The sequence below is a fragment of the Dipteris shenzhenensis genome, chromosome 7, assembly GCF_047967505.1.
Source record: "Dipteris shenzhenensis isolate YYH24624 ecotype China chromosome 7, Dip_SZ_1.0, whole genome shotgun sequence".
NCBI classification, from domain to species: domain Eukaryota; kingdom Viridiplantae; phylum Streptophyta; class Polypodiopsida; order Gleicheniales; family Dipteridaceae; genus Dipteris; species Dipteris shenzhenensis.
In genome coordinates this window covers 21,955,691-21,980,982 of record NC_141602.1, presented here as the reverse complement: position 1 = coordinate 21,980,982, position 25,292 = coordinate 21,955,691, and the positions used below count along the sequence as shown (strand labels likewise).

Below are 25,292 nucleotides of genomic sequence, written 5' to 3'. Positions count from 1 at the left end.
AAGGGAAACAACATAGCTAATGTTATCCCATTTGCAACTAGCTAGTCTAAGAAGTGCTCCTCTTTCGCATAAGAGATTGGTAGAGTCATCACCCAAAGAATCCTCAAATATAGAGTAACGGTTTTGAAGACCTTAAGACTTGTAGCCATGTGAAAGACCTACTATTGTTCCCTAAAACGTGCTAACCAGTTTCAAAACAGCTCATGTTTGTCACTTTGATGGCGATGCTCGTATGCATGCAATTTCCTATGAAGCCCTTGCCTTCGAGACTTACCTATACATGTAGTGATGTGAAACTTGCAGTCATGTCAATGACCTACTGTTGCTCCCTAGAATCTCTTACCAATTTTGATAAAACTCAGGCTTGTTGCCCTGACGACAATGCTCGTATGCATGTTTCTAATGAAACTACCTATGAAGCTCTCGTCTTCGAGACTTGCTTGTCTCAACACACCTTTTTGTGTGAAACACACACGCACACACTTTTCTTACCATTTTTAGGTCAATACAAATGACAAGGTATTATCATAAGTGCCATTCACCAAGAATGTTGCTCTCACTAACCGCCACATTGTAGAGGCTCGTAAGTTGATAGTTCTCATCAACAAAATGCACCACAACCTCAACTTACAGCAACCAAGCATCGACCCACGCAACTTGAAGGCGCCAAGATTGATGCTGGTGTATCTTGGAGTTTGAATACATCTCATCTTTTGTTTTGGTATGAGCTTTTACATGAGCTACTTTTTCTCCCAAAGCCATGAATACTGTAGACACCTTTTTGGCAATAAATTCCCCCAAAAGAGAGCTGCCCTTCACATTAAAAAGCTATTACGAATTCAGCTTAGGCCTACCAGCCCATTTGCTACATTGAACTTTTCCAGATTGTTTGATCTCAACAATGGCATACCATCAAAGGTCTCAAATGCGACCATGTTTTTTAGGATATCCACCTTAAATAAATGTGCAAATTTCAGCTTGCGGTAAGTCAGCACCTTTAAGGTACTTTGTATATTTTATCCAAACTTTCAAGAGGTGAGAAGGGCTGTAGCAACATCCGTGGTGCATGTATGCTGTCTTTGTACACGGAATGTAGTGCAATGTCATCTATGCTACAGTTTTCAGAGCAGGCATAACTGCCAGGTACCTATTTCTATGTCAGCTGGCACAACAGATTTTGTAACCTTTCTTTCCATAAGCAATGAAAGCAGAATAACGTTCTTTAAAGATGTCTATCCATATCTGTTTCGAGGTAAACATGGTAGTTTCCCTGCAGAGATGTAAGACATCCAATTTACAAGCACTGCGTTTGATGGTTCATAAACCTCCATAGAAAATGTAGGTTATCCATAAATTTTTCCTGAAATCTTCTGCACAGAGCTAAACCTTGAACTATGATGTATGCAGACATTCCCCGTCTGTGGTAGACTCCAAGGTTCCCTGCCACATTTCACAACCCAAATGAATTCCCAAATCCAGCAAACGATGAATGTTTTAAGAGTAGGGAAAATATGAATTATAGGTGGAAAGTCTCATGCATCAATAGCATCAGATTCTTAAAAAGTTTATTTGGCCTTTACCAACCAACCAGATTAATACTATGACTAATCATCTTCCATGGAAGGCCAGCACACAGGGAACTGGATCTTGATAACTCTTCAATTATTCATTTAAAAATGGAGCGTCCCATCGTCAAAAAAATGAAACTATCTGTGACATAACAAGCCTTCAAGCTTCTGTCACTGGCTACTGCTACATCACATATATAGCCGAACATCCTGACAAATGCTTCTGGAGCAAATGGAAGCTTTCTAGCCACGAATTGCACAACCTAAAACATCAGCAGCTTTACAACTTGTCTGCTTTAGTTCGAGACAAGGGCAAAGTAGTGCCTGTTAGATGTATAGGGCTCCTTTGATAAAGCACCTTGAGAAAAGAGTCCTTCACGTTTGAGTTCAAGTCCCCATTATCAATCTCTGGCACCCTTGAGATTCGTCGATAAGGAACACAAGTAGTGAGTCTTTCTGCTTCTATTCGACCCCAGGTGACACAGTATAGGCCAGCAATGATAAGAGCACCTCCAAGCACGCTGTAATGTATATGCAAATAAAGCACAATTTCAGCTTTCTCATCTGAGAGTCAACATAAAAATGTGTTCTCTGGAGTCTCTTTTTTTCCTTTCAGAGCAACTACAGTTTACTTGTTTTCTTAAGAATTGATTTTTCCTTCCTATCGTGCAGGTTTTGACTAGGTATAGTGGTCACAAACAAAAATGTGCTGACCGAGAAATATCTCTCTGAAAGCTCAAGAACCAGCAAGAAAAACTGTTTACTTTTAAGACCATGATGTAAGAAAAATTGAATGCCACAACTCCCACAACACAATGTCTGTAACAAAATAAGATGAGATAAGATCCTTTCGGTACAGTAAATAATGTTACATCCAGAAAGACACAAGCCTGTCAAATGGCCAAACACACTATATCTACAAAGCATTAAATAGTGTCAGAAAAAAATTTATAATGCTAATTTTTATTGAGCTTCTTACACAGTTTCAAAAAACTGATTACCAGAAAAAACATTGATATGAATTCAACCAACTGCTAGCATGCAGATCCACTCACTATGCATTTTCACTAACATCCCTATGGACTTGCATAGACTAGACAGATCTGTAGATTGGCACTCTGTAGTCTAGCCAAAGTCCACCCATGGTTCTCTTTACTAACCAGCTAATCCATCTCAGGCACCCCCACTTGATTCATCCATTGGCTGCCCTACTGCTGTTACAGAGATGGCATGATTGCTATACGAAGCAGCAGCTTTCTGGCATAAATGGCTAGAGTTAGAGCATTACAATGCTGGCTGATTCTTGTACAACTTTGAAAAAAGGTTTAACCTATTTGTGAAGTTGCATCTCATTCAAATTCCTTCCATTTGGTCTTGCTCGTGACTATGACCACTGATAATCATTGGCATTACAGAGTCTTCATTACTCGATGAAGGTCTTTCAAGAGCCTGCTGTAAGGCAGTGGCATGCTTGCTCAGGATTATTGCAGCTTGGCAGCCCTTAGATGCAATAGTTTAGAAATCCAAGGCTTGAATTCTTGAGACACTTTGCAGATCTGTAACTTATGTTCACAGACCCCTAGACGATGGGCCTGGTCTTTCAAAGCATAGGCTTGGGTAGAGCTACTGAACCATACAAGTCTTGAGATGTGGAGATTGAAATGCAAACAATCAATGCCCACTAGGATAGGTGGACGCACCTCACAAGGATTAAGTTAAACAATATTCCGAATTGTGGTGCCATTAAGCACTAGAGAGGTGGTGAGTGGTAGAAGAGTGGTATGGAGTAGTAATATATGCACCCTCAAGTTAAAGAAAGAAGGATGCTGTTTAATTTGTGAGGAGCGGGGCCACACACGGAACAATTGTCCTAAGCGCAAGAACTAGATGCAAGCGCCGGGACCAAAGCTCCATGTAGGCCAAGGAGCAATGACAGGTATTTCTGTAAATGTTATTACCTACCCACTTTCATGTAATTGCACTTTTAATAATTCGTTATTTGGCCCTCATGACCTTATCCGAGCTCATGGTGAAAGTGAGAACCAACGCGTTTACATTCTCTTTGACCTAGGCAGCTCTCACAATTTTGTGAACTAAAAACTTGTGCAGAAGATGGGGCTGTCCACAACACCTAGCGATCGCACCTACGAGGTGCAGCTTCTAGCTAGGAAGCAGTTTTGGGATCGCAAGGTTGACAAACTTTCTATCCGGATTCAAGACTACACAGATACTCTTACGTGCTATGTTATGCACTTGGTACATGTGGACTTGTTGATTGAAATAGAGTGGTTTAAAACCCACGATATTCAGATCGGATGGAAAGATCATACTCTCTCTTTTTTGGATAAGGACACCCAAGTTTGTATTACATTCCCTCTTCTCAGGGACCTATTGTATCTGCGATGCAACTTTGGAATATATTAAACACTTCTCCTTATGATGTGTATCACTGTGTTTTGATTTTGCTTTCCTCATTTGTTCTTTCAATAAATGACAAAAATGATTTGAGTGCATTTGAACACCGCGAATTAAGAACGTTGTTAGATGATTTCCTTGATGTATTTCCTACACAACTATCGGAAGGTTTACCTCCAGAAAGGGCAATAGATCATCGCATAGATTTAGTCCTGGGGCTCAACCTATTAGTATTTCACCTTATAGGATGAGCCAACTTGAGGAGGATGAATTAGCTTCACAGCTTCAAGATTATCTAAACATGGATTATATCTGCCCAAGTAAATCACCGTGGGGTGCACCTGTCCTTTTAAGAAAGAAGAAGGATGGTTCGTGGTGAATGTGCATAGATTATAAATTGTTAAATGAAGTGACAATTAAGACTAAATACCCTCTTCCTAGTTCAGATGATTTGATCGACCAGTTGGCCGAAGCGAACTATTTCACAAGATTGATTTGCGTACGGGTTACCACCAAATCCATATCTATGCTAAAGTTTAAACACATCTTTCCTAGGATTTACGGTCTTTCTACAAAAGTTAGTGTGTGATTTCTAAAATCACGGTATCCTTGACCAATATATTGAGAGGTCGCGGACGCAGGTCTACCTAGCCAATCTCTTGGAATAACGAGACGAACAAGGCTATCTTGAAGCAAACTATCAAGGAAGCCCTTGTTCTTTCGCTGCCCGATCCCACCCGGCATTATGGTTTAGAGGCCGATGTGAGTGACTTTGCAATTGGGACAGGCTGCAGCTTTATTCCAAGAGGACAAACCTATAGCTTTTGAAAGTAAAAAACTAGATGACACTCAATATTGTTAGCCCACACTAGAAAAGAACTTTATGCCTTAGTGTATGCTCTAAAGGTTTGGAGACACTACTTGTATGGTTCAAAGTTTCTTGTATTGACAGATCATCAATCAATAAAGTATGTGTGAGACGGGTTGGAATTACTGGGAAGAAAGGCTAGATGGACAGACTTAATGCAAGACTTTGATTTTGAAATACGTTATTGCAAGGGTTCCTAAAATAGTGTGGCAGATGCTTTAAATCGTCGAGTTTGTAAATGATGTGTCATTTACGGAAATATCCTCTGACCTATTTCAATCCTTGAGAGGCCTTTGCGCAACTGAGTCATTTCAGTTCTTATTGGCATAAGGTCCAAGATGGGAGCTCCATGGTTGACCAAGACTCAAGGATTGTGCCACCTACAGTACAAGCGGCGGGAGGTCAGTAGATTATTCGGAACGGCTTGCTGTTCCGGAATGGAAAGTTATGTGTGCCAAATGTCTCAGATCTTCGATCCAAGATTCTTTGGGAGTGTCATGATACTCCTAGTGCTGGACATCCGGGCATACATCAGACCCTGTCTCTTGTGAAACATACCTTTTATTGGCCTAAGATGTGTGCATTTGAAAACTATGTGGTAGGTTGCCAAGTTTGTCAGGTTACTAAAGTAGAACGTCTTAGAAGCACGGGTTTATTACAGCCATTGCAAATCCCTGGTAATAAATGGAAAAGTATTTCCATGGATTTTATTACCGGTTTGCCTAGAGCACAAAAGGGTCATGACTCCATTTGGGTCATAGTTGACCGTCTAATTAAAAAAGGTGGCTAGATTCTTACCTACTAGATCCACCATATCAACTTTTAGTTGGCTCACGAGTTTGTGGACCAATCATTTAAGCTATACGGTTTGCCTTCCGACATAGTCAGTGATCGGGACCCTAAGTTTACAAGTAACTTTTAGACACTTGTTTTTGAGAAGCTGAAAACTTCTCTAAGTATGAGTTTCTCAAATCATGCACAATCCGATGGTAGCACAGAGAAGGTTAACTAATTCGTTGAAGATATGCTTCGTGCATATGTTTCTAAGAGACAATCTTCCTGGGAAGACTATCTCCCCATGATAGCATTTGCTTATAACAGTGCAAAGCATTCAAGTACAAGTTACAATCCTTTTATGCTTATGTACGGGTTTCAACCAAAGTCACCAGTTATGGTTGGGTTCAAGGGAATAAACAATGACGCTGCAAGGACATTCTTGCAAGACATGCAAGAAATGTTGCAATTTGCCAAGGAGTCTATTACAAGTGCCCAAGATCAAGATAGATTTTATGCTCATAGACATCGTTCTTCCAGAGAGTACTCTGATGGAACAATGATATATTTACGTATTCCCAAGGAATCCAAGAGCCTACGTACTGGTTTGGTTCCGAAATTATCCCCCAGATACTGTGGTCCATTCAAGATTATTAAAAGAATTGAACCAATTCCATATAAACTAGAATTGCCTCCTGATGTTAAAGTACATCAAGTTTTTCATGTCAGTAGTCTGAAAGAGTTACTGGGTGCGGATGAACAGCTTGTTTCTCCTCAAGAAATAATAGTAGTTACTTGACTTTTATTCCACACGAACCTGAGAGAAAACTTGAATTTCGTGAAAGACGAATCCGGACTACGACTATCACGAAATACAAAATCAAGTGGAAGGATCGTGTCGAGGAGGACGCAAGGGGTTTTCTTACGAACTCAGGATTGAGTTCTTAGAGAAGGGGAAGTACGTCATGTGCATGGATTGCTATCTGATGTGTATTGTGGTACACAAGACTAGCTCACGTAGCCTGGGGAGGCTTAGGGCAAGGTAGGCTTGATTCTCGGTTGAGTGGCAAGGGTACGAACCAGATAGAGGTCTCCGCTATTTTTGGTGCATTGGGCTCGAGTCTATAAAAGGAACCCAAAGGTTCAGTCTTCGAGGAGCCAAGGGGAGCAAGTCTAGTTCCCTAGTGCTAGGACTGATCTTGAATCAAGTCGTGGACGCACGCCTGCATCCTAGCATAGCCCAAGGCCCAACAGTAAATCCAAGGCCTCTAGGCGCCACCTGGTGGTATGGGACACCAAGCTGGTCAGGATCTAGTTGGGAGCTCGTGCCAGAAGCTCAGCTTGTGGCTCGGAGGAAAAATCTCACGGGGTCTTATTCCGTAGATGTCATGGTTGGGTGGTGAGTAGCCTGCTCAAATTCCTCATGTTTCGTGTGTTCTTGTGTTTGCTTGCAAATAAGAGGTTTTAGGGTATTGGGGTCGTGCCAGGATGTGAGTGAGAGAATTAGAGGGAGAGAATATAACTGAAATGTATGAATGCCCAATGGGTTGAATACGACTAAATGGAGGGGTTGAAACCCAAACTGCAACGATTGAGGTGCTCTGCTGGTCTGTTGCGGGAAAGCATGTCTACTATTGCACTGAAGACTTGGAAGGCCTGAGATGGGGATGAAGAATGAGGGCCAAGGGGACTACTTTTATAGGCTCCCCTTGGGCCCTAAAATACCGACTAGACTGCTAGATGCTGACCGACCAGCCTCCTCCTATCCCGACCTGCTACTGCTGTTGAGTGTTGATGTGGCAACCGACTGGCCACGTGACAGATGCTGATGTAAGCACTTTCACATGGCAGCTCTTGCACTGCCCGCGTGTACTCTTGCACTATCTCCATGGCAGTCAACATGGCCATGGGCTATGGATGCCCGTGACAAGGGCTTAGCTCCAATCCTCACTTAGGACCACATGTCAAAATCTCATTCTTGCAATCTCCCATCTTCAAATCATATAAGAAATGGGCTCTACCATTCTTTGTGAGAGTCAAGATCTTCTTGGGGGCGTTGTCCACTGACTTCAACTCCCCTGCACCAGTTAGTGACTAGAAGAAATCCTCTTGTGCTTTCCACTCGTGTCGGCAAGAGTGGTTCCCTTTGCGCTGGCCATGGTATCATCATAGATACGCGCATAGTTCATGGCCTCTTCCAAAGTGGTACATTTCTTGTTCTTGATCTGAAAGCCATCCACAAAGAAGCCCAATAAAGTGATGGGATCCATCTTTGTAGCTCTGGTTTGCAAATCACGAAACTTCTAAGGATAAACTTCAAAAGTCAAATTCTGTTTGGACATATCGAGGGCCTTAGCTTGGCTACACTGTCATAATCCTCCTCTTTTCTTAGAAATTATTTCCTAAAGACCTCTTCAAATTCGATCCAGGTGGAGGGCTTCGGCTGCAGTTCCTTCCACCAAAGTATAAAATAAATACCCTGCTGCAAGTTGCATCTTCTTTTCATCAGGATAACGGTGAAACTAGAAGTGTACTTCTCACTTATGTAACCAAGTGTCGACCAGTTCCTTGAACCTGGACTTTTGATCTCCGAGATGTAATATTCGAACCCAACACTAAAGCTAAAGCATTAACATGTGTAAGTGCTTGGACAATGCTGGTCAAGAGCGTGATAGAATTCTGAATCCCTTGGAGTTGCTATGTCAACCCCATATGATTCGTATTAATCAGTTCAAACTGTGCGTCAAGAGCATGTGTGATATCACTAAAAGCAGTCTTTGTCACCAGGTCATCATAAAGACCTTAGTCGTCCCCTCCTTGGTAATCCATGTCATGATCGCCTTCTAGAAACATGGGTTCCGTCGAATCAGCCATGAGTAGATCGTGGCAAAGTGTAAACTACTCGGTGCTTTCTATCAATTCAGACAACGGATTTCGCAGAGGCGTTTGAATGAAATGATTGCGAGTTGCCAAACACATATACTGGAACTTAAGAGATTGCAATTGGAAATTGCAATATGATTGAGGGGCCAAGATGCCCCCCCTTATCCAAGCTCACTTTATTCTTGAAAATGGAGATACAAGACCAAGGTGCAATGCACCTTCCAAACTGATGAACTCAGTGAAAGCCTAGGACCTAGATACAAGACTCAAGAGCATATGTACAAGGTAGACAACAAAAAGGAGGACTCCAAGCTCAGGTTTCAACTCTTGGCTTGCCCAATCCACAAGGAAGAAGCCTACAACAATCACCACTTACATCCAACATTAGAGGCAAGCACTAGTTTCTAGAAAGATAGTAGAAACAACATGAAATAGTGCTGTAAATGAGATAAACTTGACAATACAGACTTCCTTCGTGACTTGACCCTTTTGTAGATGAAGTCCTTGATGCCTCTGAAGCTACCTTGGGTGAGGAGAGTGTGGAAATGGGGCTGGAATGAAAACAGCTCAGAAAAAAACAGCCTCTAGGCTAGAGAGAGAAACCTTTATGGAGTGAGCTGTAGAGAGAGTGTGCCAATGCTGATCCCAAGGGAGGGGATGTAAGAGAGGAGCTGCTGCTGTTCCAGAGGTGCAGAGAAAGGCAGATTTCTGCAAGGGGAAGGGGCTGGAACAGTAGAGAGAGAAATTTTGCAGTAGAGAGAGAAAGACTGCAACAAGAGAGAGAAAGGGGCTGTGGCTGCTCCAGGCTAGGAGGAGGAGAGAGGATGATGCTGCTGTTCCAGAAGAGCTGCGAGGGGGCAGATTTTTGGAGAGGTGGGGCTGGAACTGTAGAGAGAGAGTGTGCTACTGTAGAGAAAGTGTTGCTGAGGTGAGAGAATGGCCTGGGGAGAAGCTGGCTGCACCCAAGGAGCTGGAGAGGTTCTGTTGCATCAACCAAAAGGAGGGAGAAGAAAAGTGATGAATTTTTCATGTAGGAAATGAAGGGGAGAGGCCTTCTTTTATAGGCTCAGCCCCCCCCCCAGGCTTAGAGTGGAATTCCTAGGACCAATCAAAATCATGAAATGATTTGGGTGATAGTAGATCGATTCAGCAAGCAAGCCCACTTCATTCCTTGCAGAAAGAATCTCAAGGAGCTGCCCATTTATTTATTAGACACATCTTTAGACACCACGGCATGCCCAAGTCTATAGTATCAGAGAGAGACTCAAAGTTCACTAGTAACTTCTGGTAGGCTTTGTTTGAGAACCTTGGAACTCTTCTAAGTTTCTCCTCAGTTTTTCATCCTCAAACGGATGGCCAAATTGAAGTTACGAATAGTACACTCTTGGATTTGCTGAAATTTTATGTGCATGACCAGCAAACCTTTTGGGAGAAATTCCTTCCTCTTGTGGAGTTTGCTTATAACAACACAATTCATTCCTCCACTGGAAAAGCTCCTTTCGAAATTGTATATGGTAGATCTTTACCAACTCCACTCATGCAAACAAAAGAGAAAATCTTTGCCGCGGATCAATTCGTGGAGGATTATGACTTTGCTTATGCCACGGTTCGAGCAGCCATCCAAAAGACACAAGAGAAACAAAGAGCAGCTGCAAAGAAAAGACGGAGGGTGTTTGCATTCAACATGTATCCACTTGCTTGGTACTATTTCTTTTTGTTTTTCAATAGTATGCTTATTAAGAAATGAAATGTTTTCCTACTGTTCAGTTACGGACAATGGGAACTAGGTCTAGCATTTGAGGGTGGACCCCCTTGCTTGGGGTTATGGGCATTAGTGACCCACAAGAGTGATGGCATCTCTTTGAGAGGGACATCTAGAAACCACACCCCACCTGAGTACCCAAACATGGGACCAATTAAATGCACAGATTGCATACTGACCTAGGAACCATTCAAGAGAATATTCCCTGAGCTTTGGGTGTGGGCCTGATAGCATGCCAAGAGTAATGGAGATACAACATAAGACGACAAACAAATGAGCTCAGTATGGCTCAATTATGACCTTAGAGTTCGTCACTAGATAGTCCAAGCTGTTAGGAACCCATGGGTGCGATCAGAATTGAATTCTGACTTCTTTGAAATTTTAGGGTTTTTGGGAGTGACGCGTGGCAGACTGCCACATGGAATCTGAGCTGGCAGGTCAGTCCACCTGTCCCACACATGTGGCAACATGCATGGCAAGTGGCAGGACATGCAGGCCAAGTGTCTGGTCCCAAATCTGGTAGATTTGGGGTAGGTTGTGGGCTGCCCTCTTTGGGACTGTAGCCCACCAAAAATCTGGGACAACCACCTTCCCGGGGGGGGGGCTGCGCCTATAAAAGAAGGCCTCTCCCCTTCATTTCCTACATGAAAAATTCGTCACTTTTCTTCTCCCTCCTATTGATTGATGCAGCAGAACCTCTCTAGCTCCTTGGGTGCAGCCAGCTTCTCCCCAGGCCATTCTCTCACCTCAGCAGCACTTTCTCTCTCTACAGCAGCACACTCTGTCTCTACCACCTCTCCAAAAATCTGCCCCCTCTCAGCTCTTCTGGAACAGCAGCATCATCCTCTCTCCTTCTCCTAGCCTGGAGCAGCCACAGCCTGAAAGAAGAAGGCAGATCAAAAGCAGAAGAGAGAAGCCAGGAACAAAGAAGAGCCTAAGAATGATTCTGCCAATGTGACGACTCGGCAGTTGTTTTTAATCAGTGAACATTGTTCAGCGTATGCAGTCAGTGAAGGAAAAGAGGGTTGGTATGTTGACAGCGGTGCTTCAAAGTACATGTCTAACAGAAAGACTTCCTTCAAAACCATGGAAAGTACGCACCCGGATTCCAAAGTTTCTGTGGAGGATAGCCTTACATGTCCTGTGAAGGGCATTGGTAGCATTCCTTTCATTACGACCGCAGGTGAAGAGAAGGATATCTCTGGAGTACTTTATGTACCCAACCTTTGCAAGAACTTACTGTCTGTAAGTCAGATGGACAAGAATAACATGTCAGTTCTCTTTGAAGAAGGCAAGGTCACCATGACATCCAAAGCAAACTGTACCACCTCAGTGCAATGTTGGTAAAGCTGTTCCAGGCGTTTCCAGGCTGCTACAGAAGATTGCAATTTGCTTCCAGGCTGTCCAAGCTCTGCAAGGAAACTTGTGATTTGATTTCTGAAGCTTTCGGGGTGTTGCTACTGATTTTGGTATCTTTCTAGGTGTGGGTGTTCTCTTCTAAGCTGCTTTTGGGACTGTGCCAGAGCAGAATCATCTTTTCTTTGCAAGATCTAGGGTTTTCCAGCCCCGGTGACCTATCTTCTGTGGATACTGGATAAAAGAAGGCTTGCTTTTTGCCTGCTTTTTCCATTCCCTGATTGGTTGCTGACTAGTTATTGCGTTTGAGTTTCTTTCCTCACGACGAAAGGTTGATTTATGCTGTTGGGCAGTGACCAGGGAGGCAACAGATTGAGGCAACTTGTTTGGAAGTGCTTTGTCGATTGATTGCACCAGAGTTTGGCTGATGAAGGCTTTGTCTTGCAGTTGTTCAGCCGTGTCTGGCTGGTTAGGCACTTGGTTGTGTAATTGCAGGTGTGGCACAGACAATGGATGCTTTTGGGATCTCCGTTGCAAGCTTTGGTTGGCTGAGGATACATGATTGTTTAGTAATTGGATGCCATTTTACCGTTTGAGCAGGGAATTACAGGGTGGGCTGCTTCCAAAGCTTCATTCTAGGAACATATGTTGAACCCCAATAATTCAAAAGGGTTTACAACATAGGTGTTACACGATGTCCATTGCTCGCAAAATTTACACCAGGATCCATTCAAAGTTCCCTGAAATCGAACAGAACGTTCTTCATAAAAGCCTGCCGCATGACTAAACATTCTCGTTCACAAATATTATCATATACAAGCACCGTATACCACAGACTGACAAAACAGATAAAAGTCCTCAGACCTGGTGTTTTCTTCAATTTCACTACATATCCATGATTAAGCAGGCAATCATAAGAGTTACTACAATGAAGGTGGGCCCTATAGTAATGCATGTGAGTCACTTGCACCAAACCCCAGTATGTGACAGTATAGAAATGGCTTGCATCTGAGCTTTCACCTCTCTGGTTTGTTCAGTCCGACTCCCCCTCATCATTTAAAGGTCACTGCATCACCAACTCTTGTGAAATTGTTGCCAGGTCTGTACAAATTCAACTAAACTAGCAGGAGAAAAACTCTGCCAGAGCAGCTTCTTCCTAAGCTGCAGATGACCCTCGGAGAAGCAAACAATGGGTGGGTACTGTCACAATTATGTCTACATCAGTATTCTCTCTTCTGAAGATGAAAGACTTTCCAAACTGTGTAGGCTTGCAAGTTGTCCAAACCCGCCTCTCTAATGCACGTTTTCCTGTTAGGTTTTTGTTCCCTATAAAATTTCCTGAGCATTGAATTGTCTATTAAAGATATCCATCATTAAAAGCATTTTGGAAGGCTTAAAAGTGGATTCAAAGACGTCAAGATATATTCTTCTTCAAAGCTCTCGTGGAGCCACTGAAGTCTTAGATGCAAATTTAACAACATAAAGATGCATCAGCAAATTCCAACAGAATCAGCCACGTAATAGTACAGTCACAATAATAGTGAATCACTCTGTCAGGATGGAGGAAATCAAAATTGTTCCAAGCAACCATTCCTTTAACTCATTGCCTACAAGTAGACCATCTTACAGGCACTCAGAGCAAGAAATTCAAAACCAATGTCAAAACCAAATGCAAACTATTGCTCTGTTAAGCTGGACACCATACCAACTGCAGCTAGAGTTGAAACGACTCTCAAAACTAAAAAGGCTTTCAACTTTTGCCCTCACATTTTGAATTGTAAAACTAAGACTAGTAGATAGCAGGCAAGATAGTAGAGTGAAGAGGACAAGGGGGGAGGGAGTGCGTAGAGAACCAAGCACCTACAGCCTACACATAAGCAGGCACTTATCAACCCAATATAAAATTGAGAGTGGGATTCACAAAGATGTACCTTCCCAAGTAAAGGGAGCTTTTAAGGAAAATTCGAGCAAGAATTGATGAGAAAAGCGGCTGAAGAGGTATGTACAGGGCCACAAGCGCAGGGCCCAAAACCTTGTTTGACCAAGTCAGGAGCCCATAGTTCAGAGCTGAAGCCACAAGTCCCTGTTTGCATGCCAAATGCACAAGTTTTTGAAGAACCTTACTGAAAAATAAATTCAGCAAACAAAAATAAGATACTAAAAAAGTACAAACGAAGGTTGAAATGAGCTTACTGCATAAAGAACTGAGAGGAGCTCCGACCGGGTTAAGATCCAATCTGTTAACTCTTTAGCACCAAAGCATCCAGAAATAGCCATCAATGTCGCACCAAACAGATATGAATAAGCTGTTACAGATAGACCTGCAGGATATCTTGCCAGCAAGGGTGCCTGCATACGACATTTTTCGCAGGAGGAAATGCTTTAATTTTCAAGAAAGCCATCCGATGTGAATGCGAATATCACCATCGGCAAGATTTTTGCGCTGAGAAGATTGCACAGACCTGAAATGCAATGTATAGAGCCATACAGAAGCAATTTCCTATCAGACACAAAACACCAATGTGCCACATGTCAAGACCAAGGTCTAACAACCCCTCAGCCAACCAGCCGACTGGTTCTGGAGAGGGCTTTCCAATAACGGCCCCTTGCATATGCATGTCAAGAAAGCCGTCACCCAAAACGGTTGGGCCTTTGAAAACTGCCATCAAGATTGCTCCAAATATACAAACAATGGTGCCCCCAATCTTTGCCATGCCAGACCGACCATTCCAATCTACTTGCTCTGTGCTGTTCAAACAAGTATCCATCGCAGCATTTACATCATTAAAATAAACATGCCGAACCACATTACCATAGAAGCTTAAGAAAGAGCATTATTTTGATAGCTACACTTAACCATATAATTCAGGAAGAATTTAAAACTAACCCCATAAGGACTGCAAATAAAAATGTGAATACAGGAATTGCTGGCTGGAGTGCTGCAGCATAAGCAGGAGATGTGAGGTTGAGACCGACTAAAAAGAGTAGCTGATTTGCAAAAATCCTGGCAAAGTCAACCGCGAAGATAAGATTTTGAAAAGAATAGTTCGGAAAACAAGGTCCAGCAAAAGACAGACGTGGAGTTTGAACACGTACCCCGTGAAGCCAAGGAAAACAAATGAAAACAAAACTTGACGAGTGAGCGGTGGACGAATTCTCCTGCAAATGAAACAAGAATGCCAGATGAACAACACGTCTCGCTTGAAGTTGACTTCTCTGAGTTATATTCACAGATGTTCCATTGAAATTACAGTTCGTTTGTTCCTGTTACAACCTCATAACTAATCTCATCATGAATTTCCCACAGTTCTCAGGCATCATTTGAGAGAGCGTCAAAGCTCTTTCGTGTGAAAGCAGAAAAGCTTCGACCGGGATCCCATTAAGATACCATTCGTATTCTATGCAGAACAGGTTGAGCATAGCAAGGAAACGGTCAAAAGGGACGAATGCGCACCGTTCTTTGACGTATGCCACAGGAGCAAGGATGGCCAATGCTAAAAGATCTCGAAAAACGCAGAAGACGAGCTGATTGACACCGACAGCGAGAGCCAATTTACTGATGACGTGATAGCCACCATAGTTGAGCTGCACGAGGGCGAGGGCGGCGTGAGCTTTCCAAATGTCCTCCCCAGCCATGGAGGAGGTAACAAAAAGCAAGGGAGGGGGGGGGGGGGGGAGGGTCAGGGAGAGGGAGGAGGGATGGAGAGGGAAGGCGATCCCCATTGCTGGTGAATGGGGATTGCCATGGCGATGGAGGCAAAGCAGAACCTTGGAAGGGCAGAGCTATGGCGGACACTTTGAGAACTTCACTTCAAAGATTCACAGCTTGGTGATGACGATGATGCCCAAGACCATCTCACATATACACAAGTCGTTGCTCCCCTTTTATATATCTATCTATCTATCTATATATATATATTTCACATGCCTCGCACGTGTCCCCGCACTTGCCTTGCCACCATTATCACTTGCCTCCCCATCACTCTCTCTCTCGACTTCGCTTGTAGCTCAAAATGCTCGGCTCGCATTGCCAGCATCTTGAAACTTCAGGATGCTCCTCATTTTGCCCAAATAGTTTGATGGCTATCGGCTTGACTTTAAGTACTTGCGAAAATTGCAATGACCCGCTTTACGGAAACGCTCAAACCTTCATCGAGCTTCATGGGGCTGCATTTCTAGAAATGCTGGCTGGGCAGAGCCTTGCTGAGATTTCAGCACTCCCACTAGCGTGGGGAGGTCCTCTTAGACTAGGTCCAAATGAAGAGGCAAGCTCTCGAATACGTCACAAGGGCCAATCAAATTCATGCAGCTAAAAATCGGCATTCAGAACGTGTGGCCGCAACGTCCAGTGAAACAAGTGACGTGGACAAACATCTCACGATGTCATTTGGGAAGATTGCTTCCAACCACCCTCGCCCACCCCCTCCTTGATGCTCAATGCAAAATCAATCACAATCCAACATCGAAATATTCCAATGGTTTCATAACATCAGCTAGACATTGGCCGGTGAGCAAGACATGTGAATGCAACAGCTATTAAATAGCAATGAAGTAACCCTTTCCAAGTAAGAAAAGAGTCATTAAGGGGAGAAGCAAGTGCCTCTTTGTCTAAACTCCTCACCATCTCAAAGTCATCATTCACGATCCTCGCCTTGGAGTGCATGTCGATGCTCTGACAAGGGCATTCCCACAAGTCAACGACTATGGGAGCCACTCCCAAAAGTTGCCATAGGTTGGAGCCCATTGTGCTTTCCTCTACACACCTACAAATGGACAAGTTTTTGGTTTTATATGCATGCATACACACGCAATGTTGCAAGATTCTAAAGCTAAGCCTAGTCAAATTACTCTCCTTCCTCATCTTGAATTGGAGGCCAGGGCTCTCGCTTGATGCACCTTGAACTTTGTCACTCTCTAAGTTGTACATTGCCCCCACATCTTGATCCACATCAGGTAAACCATTAACTACACATATCCTTTGCAAGATGAATGATGCTTATAAAAGGATCCTTCTTCATAGCCACACAATGCCTGCTCTCTTAAAGGGCACACACGATTTTTGTCCTTGCGCCAACAAAGAAGTCATAGGCCTAATCATCTTCCATTGTGAACAAGTATGAAAGCTCATTGACTAAGCATTGTGGCTTTCGGTATGGATTCACAATGGCCTTGAACAAATCCATAAGATATAACTTCCTCGTGGCTTCAAAAGAATGAAAAACATTACCCACATTTTGCCTGACACAATGCAAACTATTTGGCATGATCTCAATAGCATTGTATCATTGTGTTGCCAAGCACATGCTTAAGATATATCTTGACCCTATAAAGTACACTTACCAAATCATACATTCCATTGCATGTGCATGGTCCTTTAGTGACCTAGGCACTGAAGCTGCTTAATTATTAGAATGGGAAATTTTAAGACTCCAATATGGAGTTGTGTTGCGTGCTTTGAATGTGGAAACTATAGCACCCATGTGCTTGTAACCTAAGTATGCTTGATCATTTGTACTTCCCTTTAATAAAAAGCCTTGCAACAGCTAGCTTATCTTTTTGGCCCTACACGGGGTTATATGAAACTTTTGATTAGCGTTTTGCTAATGAAGTATGGTTGTTTGGAATTATGAAGGAAAAGTCAAGCTCACTTTTCTTAGCAAGTCATTAGTTTACTTAAGTGCATGATTTTAGGGGTAAAGCATAGGGTTATTGTTTAGTATTAGTTGGTTTAGTGTTGTTGCTTTAGGGTTAGTTGTCGGTCAAGGTTCTAAACCCCTCCCCCAACTGCCTTCGCCGCCTCACCTACTACAAACATTCAAGTGCACTCTGAAAACATTGAAGGGGGACTTTGTGGATATGGCATTGGAGATCTTTCTGCTCATACTTTAGAGTGATCCGATTGCACGTCACCCATATGGTTCAATTCGCAAGTGTGCAACTAATTGTTTGTATATATAGTGAATGTCTAGATAGAATATCCGAGCAATTCATTCTCCTCTTGTAACTTTGTCTTACAGGTGAAGGAAATCATGATGACAGTGCATCAATGATATGCACTATTGCATGTCCAGTGGCCTGATTTGATGCAACTCTTGGTATACGTCTCTTTCAGATAGTGATGTCATCCTTTGCTATACACCTCTTTCTAAAGTATGTTATGCATGTTTTGGCGTGGCTTGTGTTTGCAAATTCTTTCTAAAAGAGGGCTTGCAAGTGATTTTGACCCCTCTTTCCATATGGTTCTTTCAAATAGTGAAATGGATCTTTGTGACACCCCTGATTCTGAAATAGAAATGCATTGCTTTGTCAAGGTGATTCGAAAGCTAATATGTTCATCACAATAAAAATAGGCCAATCCTAGAGAGGTTCTTGGTGTCGAGACATTTGTCTTTTATTGAGTGACCATTTGTGCGTTTCTAAATGTGATTGCGAGGTTCCTTGCCACTATCTTACGATGACGTAATCCTGGATTTGTTGTGTGTTTTGCAGTTCTCTTTGGGGCTCCATGATTAGAGTATGTGAATTCAAGTGTTGTAGAGAAAAGCACCATTTGTGTATGCAATCTAGCTCAACCATTTGTGCATGCAATCTAGCTTAGTTTATATTGTCCACAATTTTATAATTGTATAACTAGTGGGTCAATAAAAAAAACATGTAACATAGCAGGTGGAAATACGTGGAAGAGGCTTGAACAGATCGCTGAGGAATTCGATCTCAACAATAGGAAAAAATAGTTAGTAGACATCACGATCCAAAGGATCAGCACCAATTGGCCAACGAGCAATTAGTTCAGAGAGGCACGAGATTTCATGGGATTCATCAGTCCCACAGGCAAGCCTCTCAACCGACTAATGCAAAAATTTTAGGAGTGCGAAGGAAGCAACAGGTGCACTAGTGGCTCGTAGGCCCACTAGTGGAAGTTCCATGCCCCATGAGATGGGACTGATAGATGGGTATCTAGACTGAGAAGAGTGTGGGATGCCACTCAATCCAATGGGCTACTCTGGAGGATAGTGATAGGTAAACTGCTGGTGAGAGCATGGCTCTCAAAATGGAATCCCCGCATACCCCTGGAGTGCCCACTCTGCTATAGGTTCAGAGAAGCGCATATGCACTTGTTATGGGAATGTCCCATCTCTAGGGAACTATGGATGGCTCTAGAGAAGAAAATGGTTAGCTTGAAGTTGGACATCAAGTTCCATTGGAGAACAGCACTCCTTGGAGACAGAGGGAAGCATAATGAACTTACCTTCAAATCAATACATCCACAGAGGGCTGTCATACTTTCTCTCATATGGAAGTTCAGAAATGGAAAAGCCTTCCAACGACTACCACAGGGAAGAATACCGATACCAAGCTACATGGAGGAGATTCAAAGGATGCTGATTTCTTTTGGTTACAAGGATGAAGTTTGTAAAGCCTTAGCCAGACTATGTCAGTAAGGAAAATTTTGTACTTGGAATAAGACTGCTAGTAGTCTGGGAACTCTGTCACAACTGTAATTTCTTTTCTCCTTTTATACTACTTAATTAAGTTGCTTCTTTTACCATTAAAAAAAAAAATGTAACATTGCACGTTAGTGCACAGAGGTGTCTTTCTTTAATAGGGAGATTTACATGCCCTTTACATGCATGAGGGGATTTATAAAATAGCAAATTAATGTAACTTATATGTGTGGATTTATGGAGGGGTGTCTAAATTTCAAAGATTGAAAAATGTGTACCTTCTACATGAAAAAATATAAAAATGCAAGATTAGGGGTATTATTAATCCATGCTTGCTCGCACATGCTATATGGGGTTTCTGAAGAGTGAACCCCCTATGTAACTGTGTGGCTTTGATTATCAATTTTGTTCACTGTCTTTATGCATATTCCAAATTTTATGATATAAATATCCGTAGATCTACAAAGGTATTTTTAGATGCTCATATCCATTTACTGCATTGATTTCTAGTTATTATTTATGGAAATTAAATGAAAAAATGCATGTAATGCATCTATTACATGGGATATTATGGATCTTAGGTTGAGGAGTTAGGTAAGAAAGGGTAAAATAACAATGAATTACTAAGGCATGTTGTGGATTTTATATCGGACTTTTGCATTATTTATGGTTATGGCTTAATGCCATTTAAGATTACATTCTAACTTATAAGCTTACAAGTCAAATGCTCCTTTGTATTTATTCTTGGGCTAATGCAATCTTTAGAATAGGGCTATAGTGCATTTTCTAAGGATTCTTGGGGTCTTGTACTTTGACTACTGCATTCAAATGTAGCTATGGCTTAGAGGTATCATTAGCACTTTTCAATTTTATTTTGTACAATTATATTGAATACATATATGTCATAAGGGAATTGGTTTCATAATTGAAAGTTCGCAAGCATTGGATGTTAAAATTGTAGTTGATTTACTGAGATTTAATGTCATTTCATTGGAAAAATGGATGTAATTATTCTCATTATGTAAGCAGTTTTGAGATGCTATGCTATTGCTATTGCTATTGAGATGCTATGCTATTGAGCAACTTCTTGGAGAACTAGAGCCATGATGGTGCTTTGCCCTTACCCTTGCACTCCCTATCCTTGTACTCCCTCCTCCTCCTCCTCCTCCTCCTCCTCCTCCTCCCTCCTCCTCCTCCCTTCTCCTCCTCCTTCCTCCGTCCTTCTTCCTCCCCCCCTCCTCCTCCTCCTCCTCCTCCTCCTCCTTCTTCCTCCCTCCTCCCTTGTCCCTCCTTCTCAACCGTTACCCCTCGAAGTTGCGAAGGAGACTAACTCTCCACTCCTCAACTGAGGACTCCTCCTAAACCTTGCAACCCCCTCTGAACCCTGGAACTCCTAGATAGTTCTCTCAACCATGTCCCATTTTTGAACCTTGCAACCCCTTCTAAACCCTCCATCCATCATTGTGATCAAGCCCTTTTTCTCACCCACGTGCACATGAGATCTGCTTTCCACACTTCAACCTACACCTCTCACTAGAATACGACCTGAGGATCTATGCTACACTTGTGAACACCTATGCTACAACAAGCAACGACACAACTATAGGTGACCAACACCCTCGGAACATGCACTTGGAGAGACGAGGATAGCATCTTAGCACCATTTCCGAGGAGGTTAGCACCTAAAGCGAAAGCAACGCACATGCTTGCATGTGTGAAAGAGAACCCCCTTCGAAAAGTCATTCAAGACACATCCCTCAAGGCAAAGGAGTGAAAAAATGCTTCCAACTGGTGCAAAAGGATTAAAGTTACATCCTAAACAATGTTGGCTTACATAAGCACATGAATACACTAATCACACCAAATTAACCCATAAACCCCCACATCCTATAAAGCAACACCAATCCCCCCACCTCACTTCTTTCCCCACACTTTTCCAAGCCACTTCCCATCTCTCCTTTATCTCCAAACTCTGTCAAGCCTCCATATTTTCCGTCTACCTCCATTCTCTGTCCTCCAACTTCTGTCCACCATTTCCACCACCACTTTTTCCGTCAACCTCCCCCCTCCACAACCACTTTTTCCATCAATCCATCTCAACCACCTCCCATCATCCCCCTCCCCATCACCTCCACTTTTTCCGTCCATCCCCCATCTCCACTACTCAAGGTAATCATGCTTTCTCCCTCCACCCCCCATCTCCCTCCACTCCACCATCTCTCTCTCCACTCCCCTTTCAAAAAGTCTTTCTCTTGATCTTGATTTTGCAAGTATGATTGGATCTTTTCTAGAGAGGGTTTTGGCTATCCTCATCCTTTAAGATTCATCATAGCATATTTCATGCTCAAGATATTACAAGTGGAGCTTTACCACTCCTCTACACATACAATGATCTCATCATTGTTGCTCTAGACTGCACTTTTGGCCCTTGTTGCCATAGTGTTAGCAATAACTAAGACATTAATTGATAAATAATCAAGAAACTAATTAGGTCCCCCCTCCCCAACATATAGCACATGCCACATGTTGAGGTGCATTCCCATTTTTACAATAAAAATTTTCAATAAAAATATGAAGATGTAGTCTTGTTTATAGTCAAAATAATAAAAAAAGGGATAATGAGTTCATTTTTATATCAAATGTGCAAAAAATTATACTATAAAAGAGCCCCCCTCTTCACATTCTCTTCCCTACCCACACCTCTCTTTTTGCTTCTATAGGCCGTAGTTGTGTGAAGATGAATATCTGTAGTGCTCCAAAAACACCCATTTTTATGTGTACTAGGTGAATATGAAGTGGAGGTGATCGGTTTTGGAAAAAAATCCAAAATAAGAGAAAATGTCCAATTTTTTTGAATATTTTGTTATGGGTATTTCCATCCAAACAAATGAGGAAAAGCAAGAGGTAGAAGGAGATACTACCTATGAGGACGATGAGGAAGAGAAGGATGAGAAAGACCCTATTCGCATTTTAAACCATAGTGATGGCAAGCGAGATGATGATGATGATGACTTCGACGGCTAGGGCCTTGAAGATTTGTGAAAGTGAAGTAAATTTTTGAACTATTTTCACAAATGAATTAGATGTTTTGAAATTTGAATTTGCTTTTGGGCTTTGTTGGCTCATTGTTTTGAAAGCTTAGACTTTAGACTTTGAAAGTTAAGAGTTTAGAATTTTACTTGTTTGTTGGCTCATTTGTTTTGAAATTTAAGACTTTAGACTTTACTTTTCAAAGAATACTTTTTGTTGTATTCAACCTAATTGATCATATTGTAGACATAATGGCTAGAGCCAACCTTCTAATTTGCAATTAGTATTTCAAGGAGTCAAGTGCACACAACTAGAGTTGATATTTTCAAAGAGTCAAGTATGCACAACCTTGTGACTTGCAATTAGTATTTCAAAAAATCAAGTACACAAAACTAGAGTTGATATTTCAAGGTACAAGGGCTTTTCTAGTGATTATGTGCAACATCAAAGTTAGAGTTGTCTGCTTCTATGCATTGTGTGTACATTTGTCTTTTTGGCAAAGTAACATAAGAGATCAATTTCCAACCCATTGTGCATACATCTCTCTCTCTCTCTCTCTCTCTCTCTCTCTCTCTCTCTCACACACACACACACACACACACACACACACACACAGACAAGTCACATTTAAGTTGTACATTCGCCCATGCACACACACACACACACACACACACACACACACACACACACACACATACACGTACATGCACATACACACACACACACACATACACGCACGCATGCACGCATGCACACACACACACACACACACACACACACACACACACAAAAGTCACATTTTAAGTTATACATTCGCCCATGCCCTCCCATGCTATGTACATACTTTGTAGCTTCTATTCTCATAGAGTGAAAACCCCATTGGTCATCAAGAAACTATAATAACCTTGCATACGTGGAGCGAAGCGAAGTGTGATAGGACAAACCAAGGCACTAGCAAAGATACCATGATTTGGGAAGACCAGTTTGGTGATCTTGCTTGGGAATGTGAAGTGGTTTGTACTAGAAAAGCTAGCATGAGTACAAAGCATATTGAATTGTAGTGAACCTCATAAACAATGGACCTAGGAAAAGATCCTAACAACAATTACAAGAGTGGATTTGCCAAATTTGGTTAATTTTGGGAACCAAAATTTGGTAGTTGATGTATACATGAAGGGTTGCTAGAGATCTAAATCATGTAATTGGTGGTGTTAATAAACACCAACTAGGGATGCAATGTATTGCTAGAGGTTGATAATCATACAATAGGGTGGTGTTAATAAACACCATGTGAAGTATGTTCGTCTTTAATTTTGAATGTTTATCTAGTGACATTTTGAACATTGACGTTGGTGGCTCTCTTTGCTTGGTGGCTTCCCCTGAATGAAAATGTACCTTCATTTCTTTGAAGGTGGAGCATCTTGTGCCAATATTCCATTGTTGGCCACTTCATTAATACTAGCATCTTGGTCCATCTTCACATATAATTGCAATTGGCTTTGATCCAACATGAATTGCTTCAACATGATGTTGCTTAGGTTTAATTTGTAGCCTCTTGAGCTATTGACTCATATAAAGCAAAACTAGTAGATTGAAGAGAGGTCTTTGGCCACTTGACGACACTCCAAAGTCCTTCATTAATATTTCTTACATCCAATAATGGGAAATGGTAGGAGCATGTCCTTCTCCATTATCATTGATACACTAACTATCCCAATGTTCACAGATTGTATGAAATAATTTTTATTACAGAAAACAAAATTATACAAATTGTGGCCAAAGAATTTCAATAGACAATTTCATACATGTACACACATAAAAAGCATAGCCATAATGTGATGCTCCAAAGGGGATATAGAGGAGAATTGCACTAGTGTCATTCTTCATAATTTGCTGGGAATATGTTAAAGTAGCACTAGTGAAATTCTCCATCATGGGGCTATGGACAATGGCGATAGTTCCGTTCTCCCCTTTGGAGTTATGGATAATCCTAGTAGTGCCATTCTCCTTAACCCAGGTCCACAATCCCATGGGGAATATGTTAGATAGAACTAGTGAATTCTCCATCATGGGGCTCTGGAAAATGGTGATAGTTGCATCCTCCCTTTGGAGTTATGGAGAATATTAGTATCAACCCAGAGGGTAGAATGGCACTAGTGTCATTCTCTATGGAGTTATGGAGAATACTAGTAGTGCCATCGTCCTTAACCTAAAGGAGAATGGCACTAGTGTCATTCTCTTGAATCCAAAGGGGAGCATGGTAGTAGTCCCATTCTCCTCTTTGGGTCCATAACCACATGGGAGAATGGCACAACTCCCCTTCTCCATAAGCCATGGTAGAGAATGTCACTTTTACCAATCTTCCTATGAGGTTATGGATAACGGCAATAATGCCATTTGCCCCTTTGGGATGTGGAGATAGGAAATATTTCCACTCTCCCTATAGGGCTATATACAATTGTCATAGTGCCATTCCACCTTTTGGGACATGGAGAATGGCACAAGTGTCATTTTCAATAACCTCATAGGGAGAGTGGCACTACTACCATTCTCCACATCCCAAAGGGGAGAATGGAACCATGGATGTTTTTAGAGAAGACATACTTATATATTAATATAAAATATTGGCTAAATTTTATCAAGCTAGTTCTTTGAGCTTCCCAATGTGGACATAACATAGTATTATTTTTTTTCAAATTTTGAAAGGAAAGATGTAAATCTTGGTAAGACTTTAAATTTTTTAATGTAAAAGTTTCGTATCCCAGCTAATGCTTTAAAATTTATCTTTTACTAGGGCATACAAAATTTTGACACGAATATAAAAGTTTTAATTCTTAATAAACATACATGAAAAGATTCTCCATGAATGGAATTGGTGCCAGTTTCCCTATGTGGAGAATGGCGCCAGTGCCATCCTCTTCTTTGGGATGTGGAGAGTGCCATTCTCTTCTTTGGGATGTGAAGAATACCATAATAACCAACAGATGGAAGATTGAGAATGATAATGTGCATAACTACAAAATTCACGAATTTGATGTGCTTTTCCTACAATGATCCACAAAAAAAAAAAAAAGAGGAAATCTAGGGGTGGGTCCCCCAAGCATATATAAGCTAAATCAAGAAGGAGAGAACATGATCATGAGGATCTCAAGGGACAACCAAAGGTGGGGAGATAGGGATAGATATAGTTT

The 25,292-nt window shown here is 41.8% G+C and overlaps 1 protein-coding gene across 3 annotated transcripts; it reads right to left on the bottom strand.

Annotated features, from left to right (window-relative positions):
• Positions 1–792: 792 nt before the first annotated feature.
• LOC147900096 (WAT1-related protein At4g19185-like) lies at positions 793–15,490 on the bottom strand. 3 transcript variants are annotated; one of them, XM_087377054.1, is made up of 8 exons: positions 15,081–15,490; positions 14,723–14,785; positions 14,514–14,630; positions 14,089–14,374; positions 13,820–13,975; positions 13,558–13,709; positions 1,927–2,089; positions 794–1,440 (listed from the first exon to the last, which is right to left on the bottom strand). In XM_087377054.1, the coding sequence occupies exons 1-8, from the start codon at positions 15,347–15,349 to the stop codon at positions 1,393–1,395; spliced, it is 1,254 nt and encodes a 417-aa protein (XP_087233180.1). In that variant the 5' UTR covers positions 15,350–15,490; the 3' UTR covers positions 794–1,392. The 3 variants fall into 3 exon arrangements, with proteins under 3 accessions (XP_087233181.1, XP_087233180.1, XP_087233179.1); XM_087377055.1 differs by lacking the exon at positions 1,927–2,089 and having other exon boundaries at positions 793–1,440; XM_087377053.1 differs by lacking the exon at positions 794–1,440 and having other exon boundaries at positions 1,594–2,089.
• Between the last annotated feature and the right edge of the window lie 9,802 nt (positions 15,491–25,292).

Excerpts from the sequence above, each read along its gene's own strand:
- LOC147900096 (XM_087377053.1), bottom strand. The coding sequence starts at position 15,349 with ATGGGGATCGCCTTCCCTCTCCATCCCTCCTCCCTCTCCCTGACCCTC. Across the intron at positions 14,375-14,513 it reads TTATTTGCAGTCCTTATGGG|CACAGAGCAAGTAGATTGGA; the intron begins GTTAGTTTTAAA and ends TTGTTTGAACAG. Across the intron at positions 13,710-13,819 it reads TCCTCTCAGTTCTTTATGCA|GGACTTGTGGCTTCAGCTCT; the intron begins GTAAGCTCATTT and ends GCATGCAAACAG.